This window comes from Cryptomeria japonica, chromosome 11, assembly GCF_030272615.1.
Source record: "Cryptomeria japonica chromosome 11, Sugi_1.0, whole genome shotgun sequence".
Lineage (NCBI taxonomy): Eukaryota > Viridiplantae > Streptophyta > Pinopsida > Cupressales > Cupressaceae > Cryptomeria > Cryptomeria japonica.
The window spans coordinates 711648179-711669163 of NC_081415.1; the positions used below are offsets into that span (position 1 = coordinate 711648179).

General features: G+C 40.0%; 1 protein-coding gene across 4 annotated transcripts in view; it reads left to right on the forward strand.

The window, feature by feature from the left end:
- LOC131061329 (uncharacterized) overlaps window positions 1-19893 on the forward strand; it is a 145544-nt gene extending 125651 nt beyond the window's left edge. For all 4 annotated transcript variants that reach the window (XM_057994969.2, XM_057994972.2, XM_057994970.2 and 1 more), the window contains 3 exons: window positions 18830-18879; window positions 19136-19183; window positions 19302-19893. In XM_057994969.2, coding sequence (XP_057850952.1) covers window positions 18830-18879; window positions 19136-19183; window positions 19302-19478 — 275 coding nt within the window. In that variant the 3' untranslated portion in view covers window positions 19479-19893. The remainder of the gene's footprint in view (window positions 1-18829; window positions 18880-19135; window positions 19184-19301) is intronic.
- Window positions 19894-20985: the final 1092 nt, after the last annotated feature.

The following is a 20985-nucleotide window of genomic DNA, read 5'->3' on the forward strand; positions in this document are numbered from 1 at the left end:
CTCTTATTTTGCAATGAAAAAGGTCAAGATTTTGGCATGAATGAAACGAGAATAACTTGCTTTTACCTATTGAGGTTGTTTTGACTTGGAAGAATGAAGGATTTTGCCTAAAAGGAGAATTTTCGCTCCTGACCCTTCCAAAGGGTCTAGGGCGAAAATTCTTCAATAATCTATTTTTCTTGCAAAATCAAGTCAAGTTTTGATTTTTATGGCATGGATGAGAGAGGAGTAGTGTTTTCTTCCTTTGAGATGTGAATTCAATTTGGAATGATGATGGAATAGGCCTAAAATGAAAAATTGCAAAAATCTCTATAGGAGGTATTTCTTGTCTTGTTTGGTCAAATTGATGTGTCAAAGGCATGATGAAAGGAATAATGAGCATGTTGAAACCCTTGGGCATATTTAGAAGTGATGAAAATGAAGGATTCTGGCCAGGAAAGGCAATTTCGCTCCTGACCCTTCCAAAGGGTTCAGAGCGAAATTCCTTATAAACACATTTTTTAGCCTTTCTTGGATATGAAAGCTTAATCCTAGCATGATGAAACATGATATCCCACTTGGCAAAGAAGTTTCAAGGAGAAAAAATGAAGGATTTTGGTCAAGATTGAGAAATTCGCTCCTAACCCTTCCAAAGGGCCCAGAGCGAATTTTCTCAAAATCACTTTTTGCTATCAAATTTTGCTAAGTTAAGTATGGGATAAGGTGAAACATAGAAGGAATTGCCCCTGGGAGTGACTTGAGGTTGCAAGAAATCATCAAAAAGTGAAGGAATTGAGCCAAATGGTGAATTTCGCTCCTGACCCTTCCAAAGGGTCCAGAGCGAAATTCCTAAAAACACCTATTTTCTTGCAAGGTCAAGACAACTTTTTAGTTTTTATGGCTTGAATGGGTGTGAGGAAGTGTGTTATGCCTTTTGAAGATGATTGAGATTGTCAAGAGGAAGCAATTAAGCCTAGAACATGATTTTCGCTCCTGACCCTTCCAAAGGGTCCAGAGTGAAAATCCTCAAAACTATCCTTTCTTCCAAATTTTGGGCAAAGCTAAGCTTAGACATGGGTGTGAGAAGGCATTTGAATTGCCTTGAAGTGGAATTGAATTGCCAAGAATGCAAATTTTGAAGCCAAGAGGGAAATTCGCTCCTGACCCTTCCAAAGGGTCCAGGGCGAAATTTCCAAATCCTCCTATTTTCCAGTGTTCCACGGAAACACGTTTCCCCCTCCCAGGCCCAAGTCCCCCCGACCTCGAAACCCATCCCCGAAACTTTTTCCCTTTGTCCCCCCATCCCTGCGTCCCCCCGTCTCCCCGTCCCCAACATCCGTGGAACACTGCTATTTTCCTTGCAGTTCAAGATAAGATTTTGGTTCTCAAGACTCAAAGAGGAGTAAGACATGATGTTCTATGCCTTGGAAATGATTTGAAGTTGAAAGGATGAAGGAATTGCCCTAAAACCTAAAAATCACTCCTGACCCTTCCAGAGGGTCCAGGGTGAAAATCCTAAAACCAACATGTTCCTTTCAAGTTTGTGCTAAGGCAAGACTAGACCAAGGTAGAAAAGGCCTTTGAGACCACCTTTGAGTGGATGTTTGTTCCAAAAAATGATGATTCTAGGTCAGAAGAAGAAAATTGCTCCTGACCCTTCCAGAGGGTCTAGGGCGGAAATCTCAAAATCCCCTATTTTGCCTTGCAAGAACAAACCAAGCTTGGGTGGAGTGAATGAAGAAGACGATTGCCTAGCCTTGAGGGGTGGATTGGAGACAAGATGATGGAGGAGTAAGCCCAAGCAAGAAAAATCGCTCCTGACCCTTCCAAAGGGTCCAGGGCGAAAAACCCTAAAATCACCTTTTTCTTCCAGATTTGAGTGAGACTAGGCCTGGACTACAATGAAAGAACCTATTTGGAATGCTTTGAAGAGGTTTTGGGCCTTCAAAAGTAAGAATTTTGAGCTTAGGAGAGAATTTCGCTCCTGACCCTTCCAAAGGGTCCAAAGTGAAATTGCCAAAAATGCAATATTTCCTTCAAAGTTTTGATGAGCCAACTCAGTGATGGAGATAAATATACCCTGGAGATTGCCTTGAAAGAGGTTAATGATCAAATTAAGGTGAATTTGGGCCTAAAATGTAAAAATCGCTCTTGACCCTTCCAGAGGGTCTAGGGCGAAATTCACATTTTCACCTAATTTCCTCATGTGAAAGACTAAAAATTGAAATACAAGATTTTGATTAGGGCAAAACAAACATGAACTCGCCTTCCGGGAGATTTTGGAGTGAAGGGAATGAGGTATTCAAGACCTAATTGGAAAAATCGCTCCTGACCCTTCCAAAGGGTCGAGGGCGAAATTATCAAAAAACCTATCATTCAACCTCGTTTGATTAAGTCTAAGGCAAATTGCAAGATTGTGAAGACAAAGCCATGGAAATTTGCAAAAATAAGTTGTGAAGTTTTTGACTCATGAAGTGAGTAAGTGTAGGTGAGAGGTTCAAACAAGTCTTGAAATAATCTAGACCTTCATCACTTTGGACATTTCAATGCCTAAGGGAGAAAGGAAGCTTCATTAAGCCTCAATCAAAACTTAATATTCACAAATATCCTCTAAATTTGCCAAATTCAAGAAGTTAAATGAAATTCGCATGAATTAAGGCATTTGCAATTGGATCAATTAATTTTAAGCCTTAAAACAAATAAGAAAGAACACCTTTCAAGCCTTGAAATTAATTTTAAAATAAAAAAATTATAGGTGAGCGCTCAAAATCCATTTATTTGCTTCTACAAGCAAGTCGGCCTCCTTCTAAAAGGGATTTTATCTTATTTTATTGCTAATTTGTTAGGTCGGCCTCATGGTTAATTAGGGTGAGCGCCCTATATAAGAGAGAAGTATTGTTTCAAAATGCAAATCATTCATTCATTGTTCTAAATGCGATTTCGAGGAGCAGATTGGAGGAGCGAAATCTAGCAGATTGGAGGCGAATTTCTTACTAAGTTGGAGGCTAAATTTCCTGAATTTGCCAAGTGGTTGGAGGTTAGTGGAAGGCGAACTTCTTTTGAAGGTTAATCAAGACATAATTCATCCAAAGGGAGACCAAAATCCAATCCTTATCCAGCAAGATCTGATCGTCTTTCTTCCATTTTCCAAGGTTCATAGTTAAGCTTTCAAAGAAGGAGGTATGAGGAATCAAATTTTTGAAGTTATCATTCAAGACTTATTTTGATTTCATAGCAATCTTTTAAAGTCTAAGTCTTGAAAAATCTAATTTCCATTCATAATTAATTTGAAAGTTTATAATTCTTGGATTTGTCATTCTCAAATTAATGTTTTGAATTATTCCCTTGAAAGGTCTTAAATTCTATGCTTTAAGGTATGATGCTTAAAGACTAATTTTAAATTTTTGTGTAGGCATCAAATGACGACCCCCAAAACTAGAGGATCTACTAGTCGGTAGGCTCTCATCAAGGAAGATTAGAGGAGCGACGAATTGGAGACCAGGATTGTGTCCAAGTGGAATAATATCGGAGACACCAACTTAGGAAACTTCAATGTGAAGAAGTTTCGAGAGGTCCCCTACATTGGCAAGCCATCCCCTGTTGCGAGGAGGATAATTGAGAGTGGCATCATCAAGGCTGCAGGTTTCCCTCCCGCAGTCAAGTGTCATGAGTTGATGATCGAGTGTGCCCGCCACTATGACTCACAATCAAGGACGATCGTAACCAAGGACGGGAACATCTTAGCCTACCTTTCAGAGGAAGCTATAGGCGAAGCTCTTCATCTTCTAGACCATAAAGACATGATCTACAAGAGCTTGGAAGGAGCAAGGTCGATCTATGAAGATGATCCTGAGTCTTATTTGAACTTCATCAATAAGAATTGGTTGCTCAAAAGTCGGCCTCGCCTGAACAAGATTCCCAATACACCACATAGGATTGACTTCCAGGAGGAATACAGGGACTTGATAACTTTGCTCAATCGAGTTACAGGTGCTTCTCAAGCCTTCTTCTTCGACAAGTGGATGTTCTTCTTCATACAAGTGATAGTCCAAGGAAAAGGAATGCTTCATTGGGCCAGAATCATTAGCAATTGTCTGGACGTACAGTTGAGAAGGCTAAGACCCACCAAATCATTCCACATGAGCTCATATGTTATATATGCCTTGGTCAGGAGTTTGGAGTATGCAGGGCTACCTCACAAAGGAGTGATTGGAAGAGGACCCGGAGAAATAAGAGTTTGTGATTCTTATGTTCAACTGCATCATCCGCCTAGAAGTGACTACAAGTTAGTCAATGACACCTTCACGATGAACATTACCAGGATATTGCAAGGTGGGATTCACAATCGACTGTCTCTGGATGCACAAGAGCTTGTGAAGAAGCATGGTGCATAGTTCATTCAGTTTCAAAAATTCACATACATCAGAGTTCATAGGTGTCCTTCACCTCCCTACATGTTGCCAAGATATCCAACAGATAGGATAGTACTACTTGAGGTGACTAGACAGTTGGCAGCTTATGCGAAGGCATCTAGACATAAGCATGGAAATGGAATTCCCATGCCCATCATACTAGGGAATTCAGTCGAAGTGTGTCCTAACACTCAAGCCGTGGAAGATGCAGAAAAGGAATTATCTCTATACTCATTCACATCCTTTGCCTCGAGAGAGAATTTTGACCCTCATGGTTATATGGAGGAGACAGTCGGCAAGAAGTACAAGCACAAGTTTCAGGTGGAGGATTTTTGGATGAATGTCCCAGGCGATTTAGAAGTCAAAAGAAAGATGCATTCCAGGCTACCCTTAGATCTCATCAGGAAATGCAAAGTTTATAGAGTAGCCGATCAAGCCCAAGATAATGGTAGATACCTCTAGTCATCCTATGAGAAGGAAGACAAAGAAGTAAAGATAGACTGGAATGAGCCCGAGGTTTTAGACTTGAGAGCTTTGATGGCTCCCGTTTTATCCTGCACGCGCAGATGGGTGGATGTATAGCATCAAAAGTTGAAGGAGCAGAATGTATCTATGACGTTCACTTTGGAGGCAAGACCAGAAGAAGGAGAAGCAAGTGTGAGTGAGAATACTTCTCATTCCAAAGGCTCAAAGAGGAAAGAAGGACCTGAGAAGAGAGAACCGTCCAAGAAGAAGCAGAAAATGAATCCTGATCGCCCACCAAGCACATCTTCTAGGCATGAAAAGGAAGCAAGTCAAGGGGAAGATCAGGGGCAGATAGTATATGAAATTGATGAGTCTATGGAATCCATGGTACGTAATGATAAATAGGAGAAAGGACAGACACCTCAGCATTCATCAAGTCAATCTCCCCAAGTTGGTGCTAATGAGCAACATGAAGAAAAGAATGATGATGAAGTAACATCTCCTTTCCGGGAAGATAGACCTCTACCTAAAGAAATACAAGTGAGGGAAACAAGATCTGCCATTCCTGATTGGCTGAAAGAGAGACTAACAAGGGTAGTTGTGGTTGAAGAAGAAGAAGATGTGTTTGACTTGGAAAGCCTTATAGGAAATTCTCATGAAGTAATGGAGAAGAAAAAGGCCACAAGGATGTCTAAGGTACTTAGAGATGAGACAGGATCCAGGAAAGTGCAGGTGGCTACACCAGTGGTGGACAAATATGAGGATGAGATTCTTGCAAAAGAGTATGATTTAGAAACATTTGACCTTGGTCCACTTACCTCCGAGCAAGCAATGGAAGAAGCAACCGATTCATTTGAAGCACTTAAAGACAAACTTAAAGAAGAAATGGAAAAGAATAAGAAGCTTGAGAGAGAGGTCAGTGCTTGGAGGAACTATTTTAGTCATCCTAATCAGCCCTTGAGACGTCAGGATCCTGCAGTATCTCCTTTACATGCACTCCCTCTTGAATCAGTAGGTGAAACAGAAAGGGTGAAGAGCTTAGTACAACTTATGAGTTCTTGGATTGATGAATCTCACAAGGTAGCCTTGGAATTTGCAACAAGAATGATGAAGACAGTTCATCGAGCTATCCAGGTCCTTGAGATTATCCATAATCTAATGATAACTGTAGCTGCATTCATTCACACTAGAGATGTTATCATCCCAGTGTTACAAGTGATAAGAGAAACACCAAGACAGATTCTGGCACAAGAAAAGATAATGGATGGAGGAACCAATAGCCTCCTACAGCGGTCAACTCTGCTCTAGATGAAGGAAGTGCTTTTTGAAGACGTCAACACCAGATGCAGCCCAGTTGAAGGCATCATTCATCCAATTCAAGATAAGGTGTTTGAGGTGTTGTGTACCATTCTTGACAGGCGGATCGAGATCGAGACAGATGTGGACATCCAAGAGTTGGGGGATAGAATCAAGGTCATCTTTTGCAAGAAGGAGAACATCATCACAGATAAACAACGAGATCAAATGTACACTACTATGTTCCTGATTGAGAAGACCAAAGAACTCGAACCTGGATGGGAGACGACTCTTCTCACTGCTTTTGATCAAGTCCTTCACCTGGAAGAACGAATGAAGAATCTTCCTGAGATTCCCATTTCTGAGATTGAGGGAATTGTGTCCGGATTCATTGAATATGCTAAGAAAGAGCATAGGAAAGGGAACAAAATTCTAGATGAAAAGTTGTTATAGGATGATGTGGCAACTTAATTCCTATCGGTCTGTCTCCTCGGTATTTGTGCCAATTCTTTATTGGCTATGGATTAGTAATGTTTATCTAAATGGGGACTTTTTTGTAACAAACCCTAATTAGGGTTTAGGTGTCAAAATCTCAGCTGTTGATCTTCTTTTGATCCAGGCCATTCATTGTATTTGAGGATGCTATATATGCCCTCACTCATTTCATTTTAAAGAGTTAGAAAGGTTAGAAAAGAGAGAGAGCTTAGAGAGAAGAAAGTTAGAAAGTTATTGTTGTACCAGGATTGAGTAGTGAAGAAAGAATTCTGAACAATTGTTGTCCATTTGGCTATGAGATCAATAAAATATTGAAGTTATGGTGTTTTATTGCAATACTTGTGGCTATCTTCATGATTGTTTATCTTCTTGAATCACTCTCAGTTGAAATAGCATTTAAATTTTAAGTTTGAAGGACGAATTGTTGTGCTTGATCTTTGATAAGATTCACATTCCAAACCACTAGCTGCTTACTGATTGTGAGGACGCCTTGTGTGGTCAACTGGAAACATCGAGATTGATTAAGAATTCAATCATTCTTGGGAGTATTGATATGTATCTCTATGATAGTATCTATATCCTCGATGAGTTGAAAGTTATTGAATCCCCTTAGAAGATCGCATCAATTCCAGTAGAGTTGTAATTTCTTGGCGATACTGAAATTGGTAGAATCTTATCAAGTCTAGTCTTCATTGAGTCATCCTTAGGATTAGTTCAAGTATTCCTTCCTTGAAACCCTTATCTTTTGACATTTTTTGAAAATCCGTTAGTGTTAGGAAAATCCTGTTCCTGCATTTGGAAAGAAAGTAACACGGACAAGCTTTCTTTGAAAGTACGTACCCCTTGAAGAAACAGCATACACAACGACCATTGGTGCTTATCCACACGTAGAGATCCTACAACAAAGAACCTTGAAGTCATCCCTATTGATCCTTTTCGTGACATCTTCAGCATTTGGAGACTTTATTCAAGAGAGGATAAGATACCTCTGGGTATTTTATTCTGTGTTTGGTCGTGTACAAAATACACATCAATAGGTTGCCCGAAGGGAACCTAGAAGGAGTCACGTAGGTTGCCGAAGAAGAACTCTACAGTTCGCCAGAATACCATCGTAGGGTAAGAAGTCGTGAAGAGTTGGTGGAACAAACAAGGTGAAGTCTAAACCCGATCGATGCTACCAGAGACCTACTAAAGAACTTGTCTATTTCGGAGGACAACCGGAGGGAGACGATCGAAGGTGACGGTACGGCTGAAGGTGTCGGGAGAGCACAAGGGTACCATATGGGAGGCAATTTGTTCGGTTCGGGGTCAACAACCTTCTCCGGAGGACCCATGAGTGGAGGGTCAGGTGCAGGAGGTGGAGGCGGAGGATCACCAGGTACAAGCACACAAGGCAGTGGAGGAGCGAGAACCAATGGTGGGATGGCAAGTAAGCAGAAGCTGTCGAAGTTCAACGGCGACAGGAAGGAAGGTCTTGTCCGCCATTGCCGCACTTGCGAAACTATATCGTCAGCAAATGATGTTATCAACCAGGACGAATGGGTAACACAATTTCCAACAACCTTAAGGGGAGTGGCCATCGACTGGTACTCCGATATGGATAAGGCCAAAGTCGACACATGGCCCAACCTGAAGGAGTTCGAGATAGAGTTCCGCCTCCTCAGAGACGACAATGAAATAGTAGCCGAAATCTATGGCACAAAGCAGAACAAGAACGAGAAGGTCCGAGCCTATAGTCGGCAGCTCAAGGAACTGTTGGGGAAAATGGAGAGTCAACTAGTGGATGGGTTGAAAAAGAGATGGTTCGTGGAGGGATTGAAACACTCCCTCCGGAAGAAGATGAAAATTGTTCCACCAACCTCGTACGAAGATGCATATTGATATAATAGAGCGATGGATCTCAAGAGCGAGACCAAGACATCCAAGAAGAAAAAGAAGGATAGCTCGTCCGAGGATGATGACTCTTCTGAGGGAAGCAACAGCGATGGCGAGTCCGGCAATAAGGTGCGAGGCCTGCGGAAGGACATGTTGAGGATGATGAAAGAGCTGAAGGTTATGAAGGGAGGTCCGAGCAAGACCGACGAAGGGGAGCTTTGGTGCACGGAATGTAAGACGGACGGCCACACGAAAGGCTCCTGCCCAAAGAAGGCCTATTGTGATATATGCCAGTTGATGGGGCATCCCTCCAGGGAATGCCCCTACAACATGAAAACACGAAACCAACAAGTATTGCTTACGCAGGAACAACCAACTACATTGGGCGGTACCGGTAGCTCCCAGGCTAACAACAATGCAACATTGGGAGGCTACCGAGATAACCGGTGGGGAACACGAAACAACAATAACAACAATAACAATACAAGGAGCCAAATCCAATACGACTCCAAAGGCCGACCGATGATACAATGCAGAGCGTGCAACTAGTGGGGGCACTTCGCTCGAGATTGCCCGAAGGGAGAGGCCACACAATTTTTTTGCAAATGGTGTGGACCGAGAGACCACGAAGACACCACTTGCCCGAAGTCCGGCGTCAACTTGCTCAATATCGAGGAAACCAAAGAAGAGGAAATGCTGGTCGTAACCCGCACCCAAGTCAGACAAGCAACATGCCCAGACCCGGAGACGGAGAAGCGAAGGGTACGGGAAGCACGGGAAGAAATTGAGAAAGAGATACGAGAGAGGGCAAAGGCGAAGGGTACGACCGGTACTTCTAGCTGATCGGAGGCGGAGGAGGCTATACTAAATCAAATTTTAAAACTGGAGGTGCCTGTGAAGGTACACGATCTCCTCCAGACGATGCCTCAATTACGAACGACTTTGCTGAATAATCTCTCCCAACCACGCACCAATACCAACCACCGCACAGATGTTCCTGGGGGGTCTACAATAGACCCTAGGTTACTGGCAGTTAATAGTGGAACCTGACCATTGTGGAGATGGGTGTACTTGGCACCATTCTAACCGATACCATCGTCAATGGTGGATCGGGAGTGAATGTTCTTCCAGAAGAAACCTGGCGGAAGCTGGGGAAGCCGACGCTATGGCCACCTGCGTTCAATCTGTTGGGAGCAGATCAACATGGAATCAAACCCATCGAGACACTGATGGGCCAGCAAGTTACCATCGGGGCGCAACTCTTCATACTGGACTTCGTGGTAATCCCACTAAAGAAAAAAGGGTATGATGCAATCGTAGGGAGAGGGTGGCTGGTGGCAGCCAAGGCCACCCACAATTGGAAGAAGAACACTCTGTCTATGGAGAATGGAGGAAGGAAGTTTATCATAGACCTTGGGACGCAGTTGGTTAGTGAGGAACTAGCATCATCTTCAAAATCGGAGGGTGAAGAAGAAGGCGACCCGAGGAACGAAGGATGGGGTTGTAGGGAGCCCAACGACGAAGGGATTCTCAAACTAGGAGAGTGTTCCGAGGATTAGACAGGGTCATTGAACGAGCTCTTCCACTAGTAGATGGAGGATCACGAAATGTTCTAGAGCTACAGGCTCGAAGTAGAGGAACCAGAGCAAGTAACAGAGGAGGTGTACCTGCCGGAATACAGAGAATATTGGAAGGGAGACGCCCCAAACCTCGGTGACATAGATAATCCCAAGATCATTCTTGTCGGCAACGGTTGGAACCCTGTGTGGAAGGCCGCAGCCTTCAAAATCTTTCTTCTTCTTCTTCTTCTTCTTATGTACGGGAAGGAGACTGTGGCCCCTGTAGAATTTATGGTTCCAGGTCTTCAGATGGCCATTGAAAATAGACTTGCCATCAACGGGTCCAAATTGAAACCCTACCACGAGAAGCACGCAGGGGACCCAAGAGGTTGGAAGGACACCCAAGAGATCGAAGGGGGACCCGAGAGGCTGAGCAGGCGACTCGAGAGGCACAGGACCAAAGCGGGAGACTCTCGGGCGAGGCAAACCGAGAAGGATGAAGGGTGATCCCAGAGGCACGGGACCTGAGCCAAAGACTCTCTGGCCAATTAGATTAGGAAAATAAATTGAAAAAAATAAAAAATAAAATAAATGTATAAATATATATTTTTTGCAAGTGGTGGTGGGACCATCGTACGGTGGAACCACCACGGTCGACCACCATGTGGTGGGACACCGTACAGTGGAACCACCACGGTCGACCACCGTGCGGTGGGAAACCGTACGGTGCACCACAGTCGACGAAGGTCACTGGCATCTAAGGGCGGAACTCGACGGGTATTCATCACCGTACGACACCAAGCTTCGGGTGACCCCAGTCGCCGTACGGCTCAGCCACCGTATAGGTTCACTCCACCGTACGACAGACCACTCCATCGTACGTCAGATAACCTCTGTACGGGCTGGGGACATTATAGTCCGTAGGCCTGAAGGAGCATGGCGGCGGCGGTTTAAAAGAGGGTGAAAGGAAAATACCACGGCACGGCAGGGATAAACGGTGGTGATGGCACGTGAAAAAAAAAACGACGACCAGATTGAAAAATCAGATGGAGTTGGGCAAAGGCATCAGAGAAGTCATGGTAAGTGTTGGGGTTGTTCCGTACTGTGAGAAAGAAGCCTGAAGCTAAGCATTGGCAAGGAAGCCATAAGCCATAGAGGGAGACGAATTTGGAGGTTGCGAACAAACAGAGTTTGAGGGAAGGCATTGTAAGAACGCGAAGTTGTACGACACCAGGGAGTTATTCAGTTGAGTTATCAGCCTTTGGGGAGTGTGATGGAGGACTTGAGGCATCTCCTAGCCTTTGTGCCAGAAGGTTGTGGCCACTTCCAGGCATGAATGGTATGCTTTGAGGAACTCAGAGTATGTCTCGACTGGACGTGAGGTTGCCTTGGTGGATGCACAGAGGGCCCGGGAGGAGCTGACGACCAGGTTGGAGGCAGTAGTAGCGTGAGACTTAGCTTAGCGTACCCAGGTGTTGGATGCCGAGAGGGCAGCGCGAGTGGCTATTGAGGACAAATTGGCTAGGGAGACAATATCATTTGAGTAGCAGTTGGTGGAGGTTGAGACTGAAAAGCATGTTTTGCAGACAAGTTTGGTTTAGGCACCAGAGGACTCTGATGTCAAGGAAAAAAAAGAACTCCTTGCGGAAGCAATAATGGTGAAATCCGCACTTGAGCATCGGATGGTAGCAGAAAAGGGTTTTCAGGGGAGGACGCAGCAGGTGTATGAGTTCCGGGCTCAATTGGCGTCAATAGTTCTTGCAGTTCTATACTTTGATTCTGTTTAATGTATGAACATCATCTCTATGTTGTATTAAGTCGTCCGGAGACGACTTCTTTTCTTGGGGGGGATGATGTTGTCGGGAATAATCATTATGTTATGTTGTCGTCGATAATTGTGGGTTACGACAGCTAGTTAGTCTTCCCGAAGGGTAGTTGGACGCACCCCTTCGGGTAGTATATATTGCATACCTTTCCTTCGAAGTAGGATCATGATAGTTGTATCTGGTGTGATGTTGTAAGCACTTGATGTACATAGACTGTTGAATTAATACAAAAACTGGTTCTTTAATATATTTCCATTATGTTTTGTGCATTTACTTTCTGCATTTAATCGTTTACCCAAATGTGGCAAACATGGCGTACCTAGCGAGGTGTTCTATCGCCGTTCCCCCTCATCACAATCACCTTCTCTTTTAATCCCAAGAGCAGATGCTTCACCCCTCTTGGCTCCATGTGGCAGGTGTTAGACATCCACTATGGAGTGGCGTACTTAAGAGAGTCCCTCATTTACAATGAATCATTTATCATATTTATTCAATTCATCACATTATGATAATCCATTATATCTGATATAATTGTCACCTTCCATTATATTACATTAGTGCCTTGTATTGTGTTATCATCAATATTTTCTGTTAGTATCTTTGTATCAGTATTAACCATTTATTGCCATTATTCCATTATACTGAATTTATTATTCCTTATATTAGTCGCATCATATGGAGTTACAGCATTACAATATTTTGTGCAGCCTGAATTTAATTGTATTATGTATTCCAGAATTAATGTACAGATATATATTTATATGTCCAGTCTGACACTATTATCATTTTAAATATTTTCAATCTAATTTGTCTCCCAAATTAATATATTATTAATGCCTTCTATTTGATTAACACTATACACAAATTAATATCAAATTATCTAATTATTATTTTTTATCTAATTTGTCTCTCAAATTAATATCATATTAATCCCTTCTATTTGATTAACACTATACACAACAGTTACCATTAATGATACATCAATAAGATTTAATATAATTATAATTTGTTGACTGGTATACTTTAACATTCTAACAAAAATTGGTCTTCTACATACCTGTTGCTGCTTGCTCCTATCTTCCTATTTTGGCAGACCTGAAGATTCTTCCCGTGTTCCTTTCTTACCTTACTGGCAGACTCAGATCAATACTCTGTGTTTATTCCCTCCTCTCTTTTCCCTTGCTGGGAGACTTTATAATTTCCTCTATGTATTATGAATATATATGAAATTAAGTGTGACACCAAAAGCCAAGATGCTACTGCCTGTAACTTAGTAACAGTTCTGATCTAATCCAATCCATGGTGATGTTCCTGGATGCTTTGGTTCCTTTCCTTTATATCTCTCAATGTGAGGGAGAGGTCACACCTCTTCATCATGCATGCCCTTTGGCAAGGGACACACCCTTTCACCATTAGCATCTTTTTGAAAGAGTGCAACTCTTCATTATTTCTGCCCTTTGAAAGGGACATAACCTTTCATAATCAGGTCTGCACTTCTTATTTAAATCAGATGTGCACTTCTCATTTCCCAATTATCCCCCTCTCAAATAAGGTTCTCTTCTCCCTTTTATATCTCATTGTTGAGGGAGTCACAACTTTTCCTTCCATGTCTTTGGACCATTCATTAACTTAATTAAATTTTAATTAAGTATATTTAATTATATTCTTTCATATTTTATTTTAATCTCTAATATTTAAATTTTATTATTATTATTTGTTATTAAGCAAAGTGGGGACATTACAGTCCGCCCTTCCCGAAATTGCTTGTCCTCAAGCAATGATTGTTTTAACTAAATCTTCTCAATGTGTGGATCCTTAACTAACCCTAGCAATGGTGATCATGAAACAATTATGGTTATTCCTACGGATATCTCTTTGAGACAAGGCAAGGAATGAACTTCTTATATTCATCAAGTTCTTATACTATCATTGCACGGTTTGAGCAATTTTACTCTCACACATTCTTCCTTCTTATAGGTTTCAACAGCCCCTATGTTGTCCTTCGTGTTTGCAAAAGATGGGCTTAGGGTGATTTAAAACATGCACCCCATTTAGAGTATAGTCCTTGAACATTTATAAGTACTCATAAGGCATACTAAGCATATTCAAGGAAGGCACACACACACACATGAAGTAATCACGTTGAAACGTGAAGCATCAAAACATTCATACTAAAACTACATGAAGCAATCTCATAAGATACAAGCACATCCATGGATACACATGAAGCATGGTCATAAACATATGGAAAACATAAAGCATTTGCATGAATACATGCAGTCTTGAAACAAACATAAGTAATGCATGAAGCAATACCCATAAATACACGTAAGGTATGAAGCGTACATGTCACTTAGAGGTGCAAAGTATACACATGAAACACATACGGAGTAAACACTTTATATATGAATCCAATATATCAAGTATGAACATGCACATGAATACATAAGACGTGAGTCATACACATGAATATGCATAAGGTGTAAAGCACAAAACACATAAGGCAAGAAGCATCTTCATAAAATATGAAGTATACACATATGGTATGAATACATATGAAGTGTACATATGAATATACGTAACACATTAAGCATGAAGTATACACATGAATTCACTTAGGGCATGTGGTATAAATGTAGAATAAAGTATACATGAAGTAACACACATAAACATCATAAGACATGAAGTGTACACATAAGGAATGAAATAATGGACACTTGGAGGCAAGAAGAAAAACTATGAGTATACGTAAGACATGAAGTCATGAATACATGTAAGGCAAGAAGTAACACACATGGATATACATAAAACATGAAGCAAAACACATAAGGTATGAAGCAGCTACGGAAAGCATGAATAATACATATGAATACACGAAAGGCATGAATCATGAAGTATATAGAGGAATACATGTAAGGCATGAATCATGCACGTAAGTACACTTAAGACCAAGTCATACATGAGAAAAATACACATGTGGAAAACACCTTAGGCAGAAAGCCAACATGTCAATTATGAAGCATGGATAAACAATTACACATGAAGTATAGACATGAATATGCATAAGGCATGAGTCATCCACATATCATACATGTAAACAATGAAGTAGTACATACACATAAGGTACAAGCATACATGAGAAATGCACTTACAGAGTGGATATGTTGAAGACACATCAATCATGAAGCATATATGAGAACATACATAGCACATGAAGTATACACATCAATTCACTTGAATCATGAAGCATATATGTGAATAAATGTATTGATAGATCTTCCCATTGACTAAAATGTATTCATTGTTTTAGCCTTACCCTGTAGGATGGCAGGATCAAGGCTCTGATACCACTGTAATGTCCCTTAATTAGTTACGCTTTAATTTTACCCCAAAATTGGCCAAATCTATAAATAAGTAATTGGGTTTTATAGGTGTACCTTTGTATATTGTTTTCCTGCAACAAAATTAGAGAACATATATGAAATAATATTTAAACTGAAATATGAATTATATTAAATGATATCAAATCTGCTATATTAATTACTGTTAGAATTATATTTGTTGAATATGATCAGATTATTATATTTCCTAGATGAGATCAGATTATAATATAAAGTGAGTTTGTAAGTCAGTTCCTTTAGTCCACTAGTTGGATAGGGTGTCCAAGAAACCATCCCTCCTAGGCTCAGGGGCAGGATATCATATCCCCCCTTGGCTCCATATGGCAGGTGTTAGGCATCCATCATGGAGTGGCGTACCCAGCGAGGTGTTCTATCGCCGTTCACCCTCATCACAACCACCTTCTCTCTTAAGCCCAAGAGCAGATGCTTCACCCCTCTTGGCTCCATGTGGGAGGTGTTAGGCATCCACTATGGAGTGCCGTACTTAAGAGAGTCTCTCATTTACAATGAATCATTTATTATATTTATTCAATTCATCACATTATGATAATCCATTATATCTGATATAATTGTCACATTCCATTATATTACATTAGTGCCTTGTATTGGGTTATCATCAATATTTTCTGTTAGTATCTTTGTATCAGTATTAACCATTTATTGCCATTATTCCATTATACTGAATTTATTATTCCTTATATTAGTCGCATCATATGGAGTTACAGCATTACAATATTTTGTGCAGCTTGAATTTAATTGTATTATGTATTCCAGAATTAATGTGCAGATATATATTTATACGTCCAGTTTGACCCTATTATCATTTTAATATTATTTATCTAATTTGTCTCTCGAATTAATATCATATTAATGCCTTCTATTTGATTAACACTATACACAACAGTTACCATTAATGATATATCAATAAGGTTTAATATAATTATAATTTGTTGACTGGTATACTTGAATATTCTAACAAAAAATGGTCTTCTACATACCTGTTGCTGCCTGCTCCTATTTTTTTATTTTATAATTTATAAATTTCTAATTATGTTTCAGCAACCTAACATGACAAAAAAATACACAACATATATCAATTATAAAAAATTAAAAATTAAAAATTAAAAAATAAAATTTAAATTAGTAATTACCTTCAACAACTCCAACTTGGAGGTGGTCCTAAAAATGGCTTGTGACATATGATGATTAGTCACAAACATTTGAATCTCCTCGCCCTCCGCGTACAATTTTTTCACCCAATCAATTTGTGTGCCAATCTTTTGCATGATTAAATTGAGTGAGTGGACTGCACATTGTGTCCAAAAGATGTGACCATATGTAGCCTCCACTATAGTCCCTGCTGCCCTACAATTTTTAGCATTGTCCGTTATGACTTGGACAACATTTTTAGGCCCCACCATGTCAATGCATTCTATGAGGATATTGGCAATGAAACTTGCATCTTTCACTTGCCCCTCACAATCCATCGCTTCCAAAAACATTGCCCCTTTAGGGCACACTGCGATAACATTGATCAATGGCCTATTTTTACAATCTTTCTATCCACTAGAAACGAAGGTCAAACCTATTTCTGGCCATGTATCTTTGATGTCTTTCAACTGTGACTCTATGGATGCTTTCTCCTTTGCCAATAAGGTGGTTCTCACCTTTTCATACCTTGGAAAAACATAATCAAATGGTGTGTTGCAAAGGGTATGTACCATGTCCCGAAAGTAAGGTGATCTAACGAGGTTGAAAGGAAGCCCATTGCCATAAATGCAATGCCCAATGCTCTGATCTGCAATCTCTCTCATTTCATTTTTGAAGGCGTTATCCAATGGGCCTCTTTTTTGTGAAGCCACAACATTTTGATTCTCTAGTGGATCAACTGGTGGTTTTGGCATGAAAGGATGTGAACCAGCTGGTGTTGTGGAGCCAATACTACTAGAAGGCCTCGTAGTCTTCGAGCTTGACTGGACAAGAGGATGACCAGTCTTTGCTTTGCCACTTTTCCTATCAGCTTTCTCTTGTTCTCTAATATATGCCAAAACTAGAGCTTTTGACAGCCCCTTGCCATCTGATCCCTTACAAAATTTTATTCCACGCCCAGGGATGAAACAAAGGTGGCCTTTATATTGCCAAACAAAACCCCCACCACCAGACACTTGCTTGATCATTGTTGTATAATGCCAAAGTGGTGAATCTTGATCAATTTTAAAGGGGTTATTTTCAGTTCGGACACGGGCAATTGAACTAGAGCTTGCACTTGCACTTCCAGTTCCAGCCATTATGTATGATTATATGAATAATGCACCTAAAATAAAAAGAGAAAACACATTAGTGAAAAAAATTATGAAAATTTCGGCATTATAACCCCATACTATGCATTCAAAGTGTAAAAAAATATACAGGGCTTCTTTAAAAAAATTTGAAAAAACTTAAAATTTTTTTTAAAAAATTTGAAAAAAACTTGAAAAAATTCTTGAAAACATGAAAAAATGTCATATTCACTCACCTTTGATGGCTAAATCTTCCTTCTCCAGTGATTCCTACGCCTTTGATGCGTGTCTCACACCTTCGTAGTCTTCACTTTCAAAGAAAAATGCAAAAACTAAGAAACCTAGTTGTAGAGAAAAAATCTTCAAAAATGCAAATAGAATGAGTTGATGAATGTTTTGATGCATGAAATGCATCATAAAGGGGCGAATTAGGGTTTACATGCTAAAACACTATTAAAAAAACTATTTTTTAATTGTTTTTCTTTGTTTTATGACCCGTGGGCCTCATTTTTGGGAACCCACGGGCTTGGGTTCACTTGGGTCCGCCTGGGTCTGGGTTCAACCTGGGTTCCACCCGGGTCCTCCCCAGGTGGCTGGGTTCCCTGTGGGTCCTGCGTGCCATGCAGGGAACCCAGCCACCTGGGAAGGACTCGGGTGGAACCTAGGTCGAACCTGGGGTGAACTAGGACCGGGCATGGACCAAGACCCGGACCTAGGCAAAACAGGGAAGAACCGGTAACTTAGGAAATAAAGTATGACACCAAGAACCAAGATGCTACTGCCTATAACTTAGTAACAGTTCTGAACTAATCCAATCCATGGTGAGGTCACACCTCTTCATCATGCATGCCCTTTGGCAAGGGATACACCCTTTCACCATTAGCATCTTTTTGAAAGAGTGCAACTCTTCATTATTTCTGCCCTTTGAAAGGGACATAACCTTTCATAATCAGGTCTACACTTCTTATTTAAATCAGATGTGCACTTCTCATTTCCCAATTATCCCCCTCTCAAATGAGGTTCTCTTCTCCCTTTTATATCTCATTGTTGAGGGAGTCACAACTTTTCCTTCCATGTCTTTTGACCATTCATTAACTTAATTAAATTTTAATTAATTATATTTGATTATATTTTTTTATTTTAATTTAATCTCTAATATTTAAATTTTATTATTATTATTTATTATTAAATTCTATTTCAAAGTGGGGACATTACAGTAATTGTGGAACTTCAATTTGTCAGGATTATTTCTGCACCGTCGCAAAGCAGAGATCACGGATCTGCAACAGAAGGTAAATTCTTATTCAAGATACATTATTTATAGCATTTACAGAATCTAGTATCTAATCTTCCTCCAAAGATTCCAAACAGTGAATGCTAAAATTTGATTTTATTGTTGTCGTACCATCAACTCAATTTGTTTTTTGGGCAGTGTCAATTAGAATTTTTTTAGGCATGAATAGTAGTAAATACTTCCAGTGAAGAGGAAAGGTGAGGCAGGGGTGTTATTTTATATCAAGTGTTTTCTCATTGAGTTTACTTGTACAGGTCCATTTATACACAGACACTAGAGAAAAAGTAACTGTCCGATATCAGGTAAGATCTGCATAATCATCACATTTCAGTAAGAAATCCATTTTGCCTGAAGTCTGCAAGTTATCATAAATATTTGTGATGAACGCTGAGAAATGTTTATCGGTGGTATTGTGAGCAGTTGATTTGTCCTTCAAAGCGACAAGTTATGACTTTTGGCAGTCTTACACAAGCAGGAACCTTGCTACCTAAAGCTCCTAAAGGTTGGGGTTGGAGGACAGCTTTTTTATTCGATGATCTTCCTGATCTTCTACAAGGAGGATCTTTACGTGTAGCTGCTGTTATACAAATTGTATAGCTACATATGGCAATTTTAATTGTAGCTTGGACAATCGAAGAAAGCTTTTTTCCTATTCATATATTCATGTAATATTTCTGCATCAACGTGTGCTTAGAGGTTTAAACGTAAGGGAGACTGTATCCCTTTTCCCTTGGAAGCCAGGTCATCTAGATGTTACTGAAAGAAACCTTCTGTGCAATAATTACAATTACAATTTGAACTGCTGACACTTACTCTGAAAATAGGACTTCACTCAGGACAATTGTTTATCCTTTTATCAGAGGTTTGCAATGTAAAAAAAGAGGATTGTCTGTCAAGGGAGTTTGGGGATGCATCATAACAGGGCATTAGCAGTATGCTGCACAGTGTTAATAATTTAGTGATAAAATAAAAATAAAATTATATATACGAAACCCTCTATGTTTCTCTGTTATGATGTTGTGCACAGTTATTCTTGACTATTTCATTCAGAATTGCTGCTAATCATCTTGTGAGTTTTATGGTTAATAAGGTGTGGCCAAGCTTAGTGATTAGAAAGATTTTTAGTGTGTGTGTGTGTGAGAGAGAGAGAGAGAGAGAGAGAGAGAGAGAGAGAGAGAGAGAGAGATGTATTATTGAGTAAAAAATGAGAGAATAGAAGCATAGTATTAAATATGTACAAAGTTTTCTATTTAGCTTCTATAACTTTTACCCAAATTTTCTTACATAAGTTAAAAACAAAAGAAGATTACTAAGTCATATAAAAATGACTTAATTCACAAACATGAAGTAGCAAAAAAATTAGATAAGCCTCCAATTCTGTTGATTTATAGTCTGCTCCTTTTAAGACCCTAACCTTGGGTGATCATGATTGCTTTGATGATGATTTCCCCTTTTCTAACTCATAACCATAGAAAGTGTGTTCTCCTACCACCACGCGCGCACGCACACGCACACACATATGAAGAGTTGTATAACTTTTATAACAACTTCACCAAACACTCACACTAGATCTAGGTGAGTTGTTTAACCACCTTAATTCTCTCCTATTTTTGTTTCTAAATCTCGACATGAATTGTATTAACAACTCCCTCACACTATTATGCTCACTCACTATAATATAATATTGAGTTATTCTAAATGCAAATCTAACCAATTCTTCATTCCTCGAATAGCTACGTGAGTTGTTACTATAATTCACTTTTGTTTAACATAACACAAATTATTATTCTAACCCATGCAAATCATAATATATTTTCTTCACACCCCCCCATAGATAAACATGGGGAGAAAGAATACCGCATGAAGTGGAAATAGAGTCATGTCTATGCATACTTATAGGTTTGTGACATGCTATTTGGATCTCTTTGCACATGATCACCTACATATGTGTTATCTCACTTTCACTTCTAGTGAACTTTTCATCGACCGATCACACTTCCAAGAAGTTTAATAGTTAGAGGATCTCTATAGTTAGCAGTTCTTTTACACAATTGTTTACAATATCAATATATCTACATTCTCTTCTTTTCCAACTTAGCAGGCT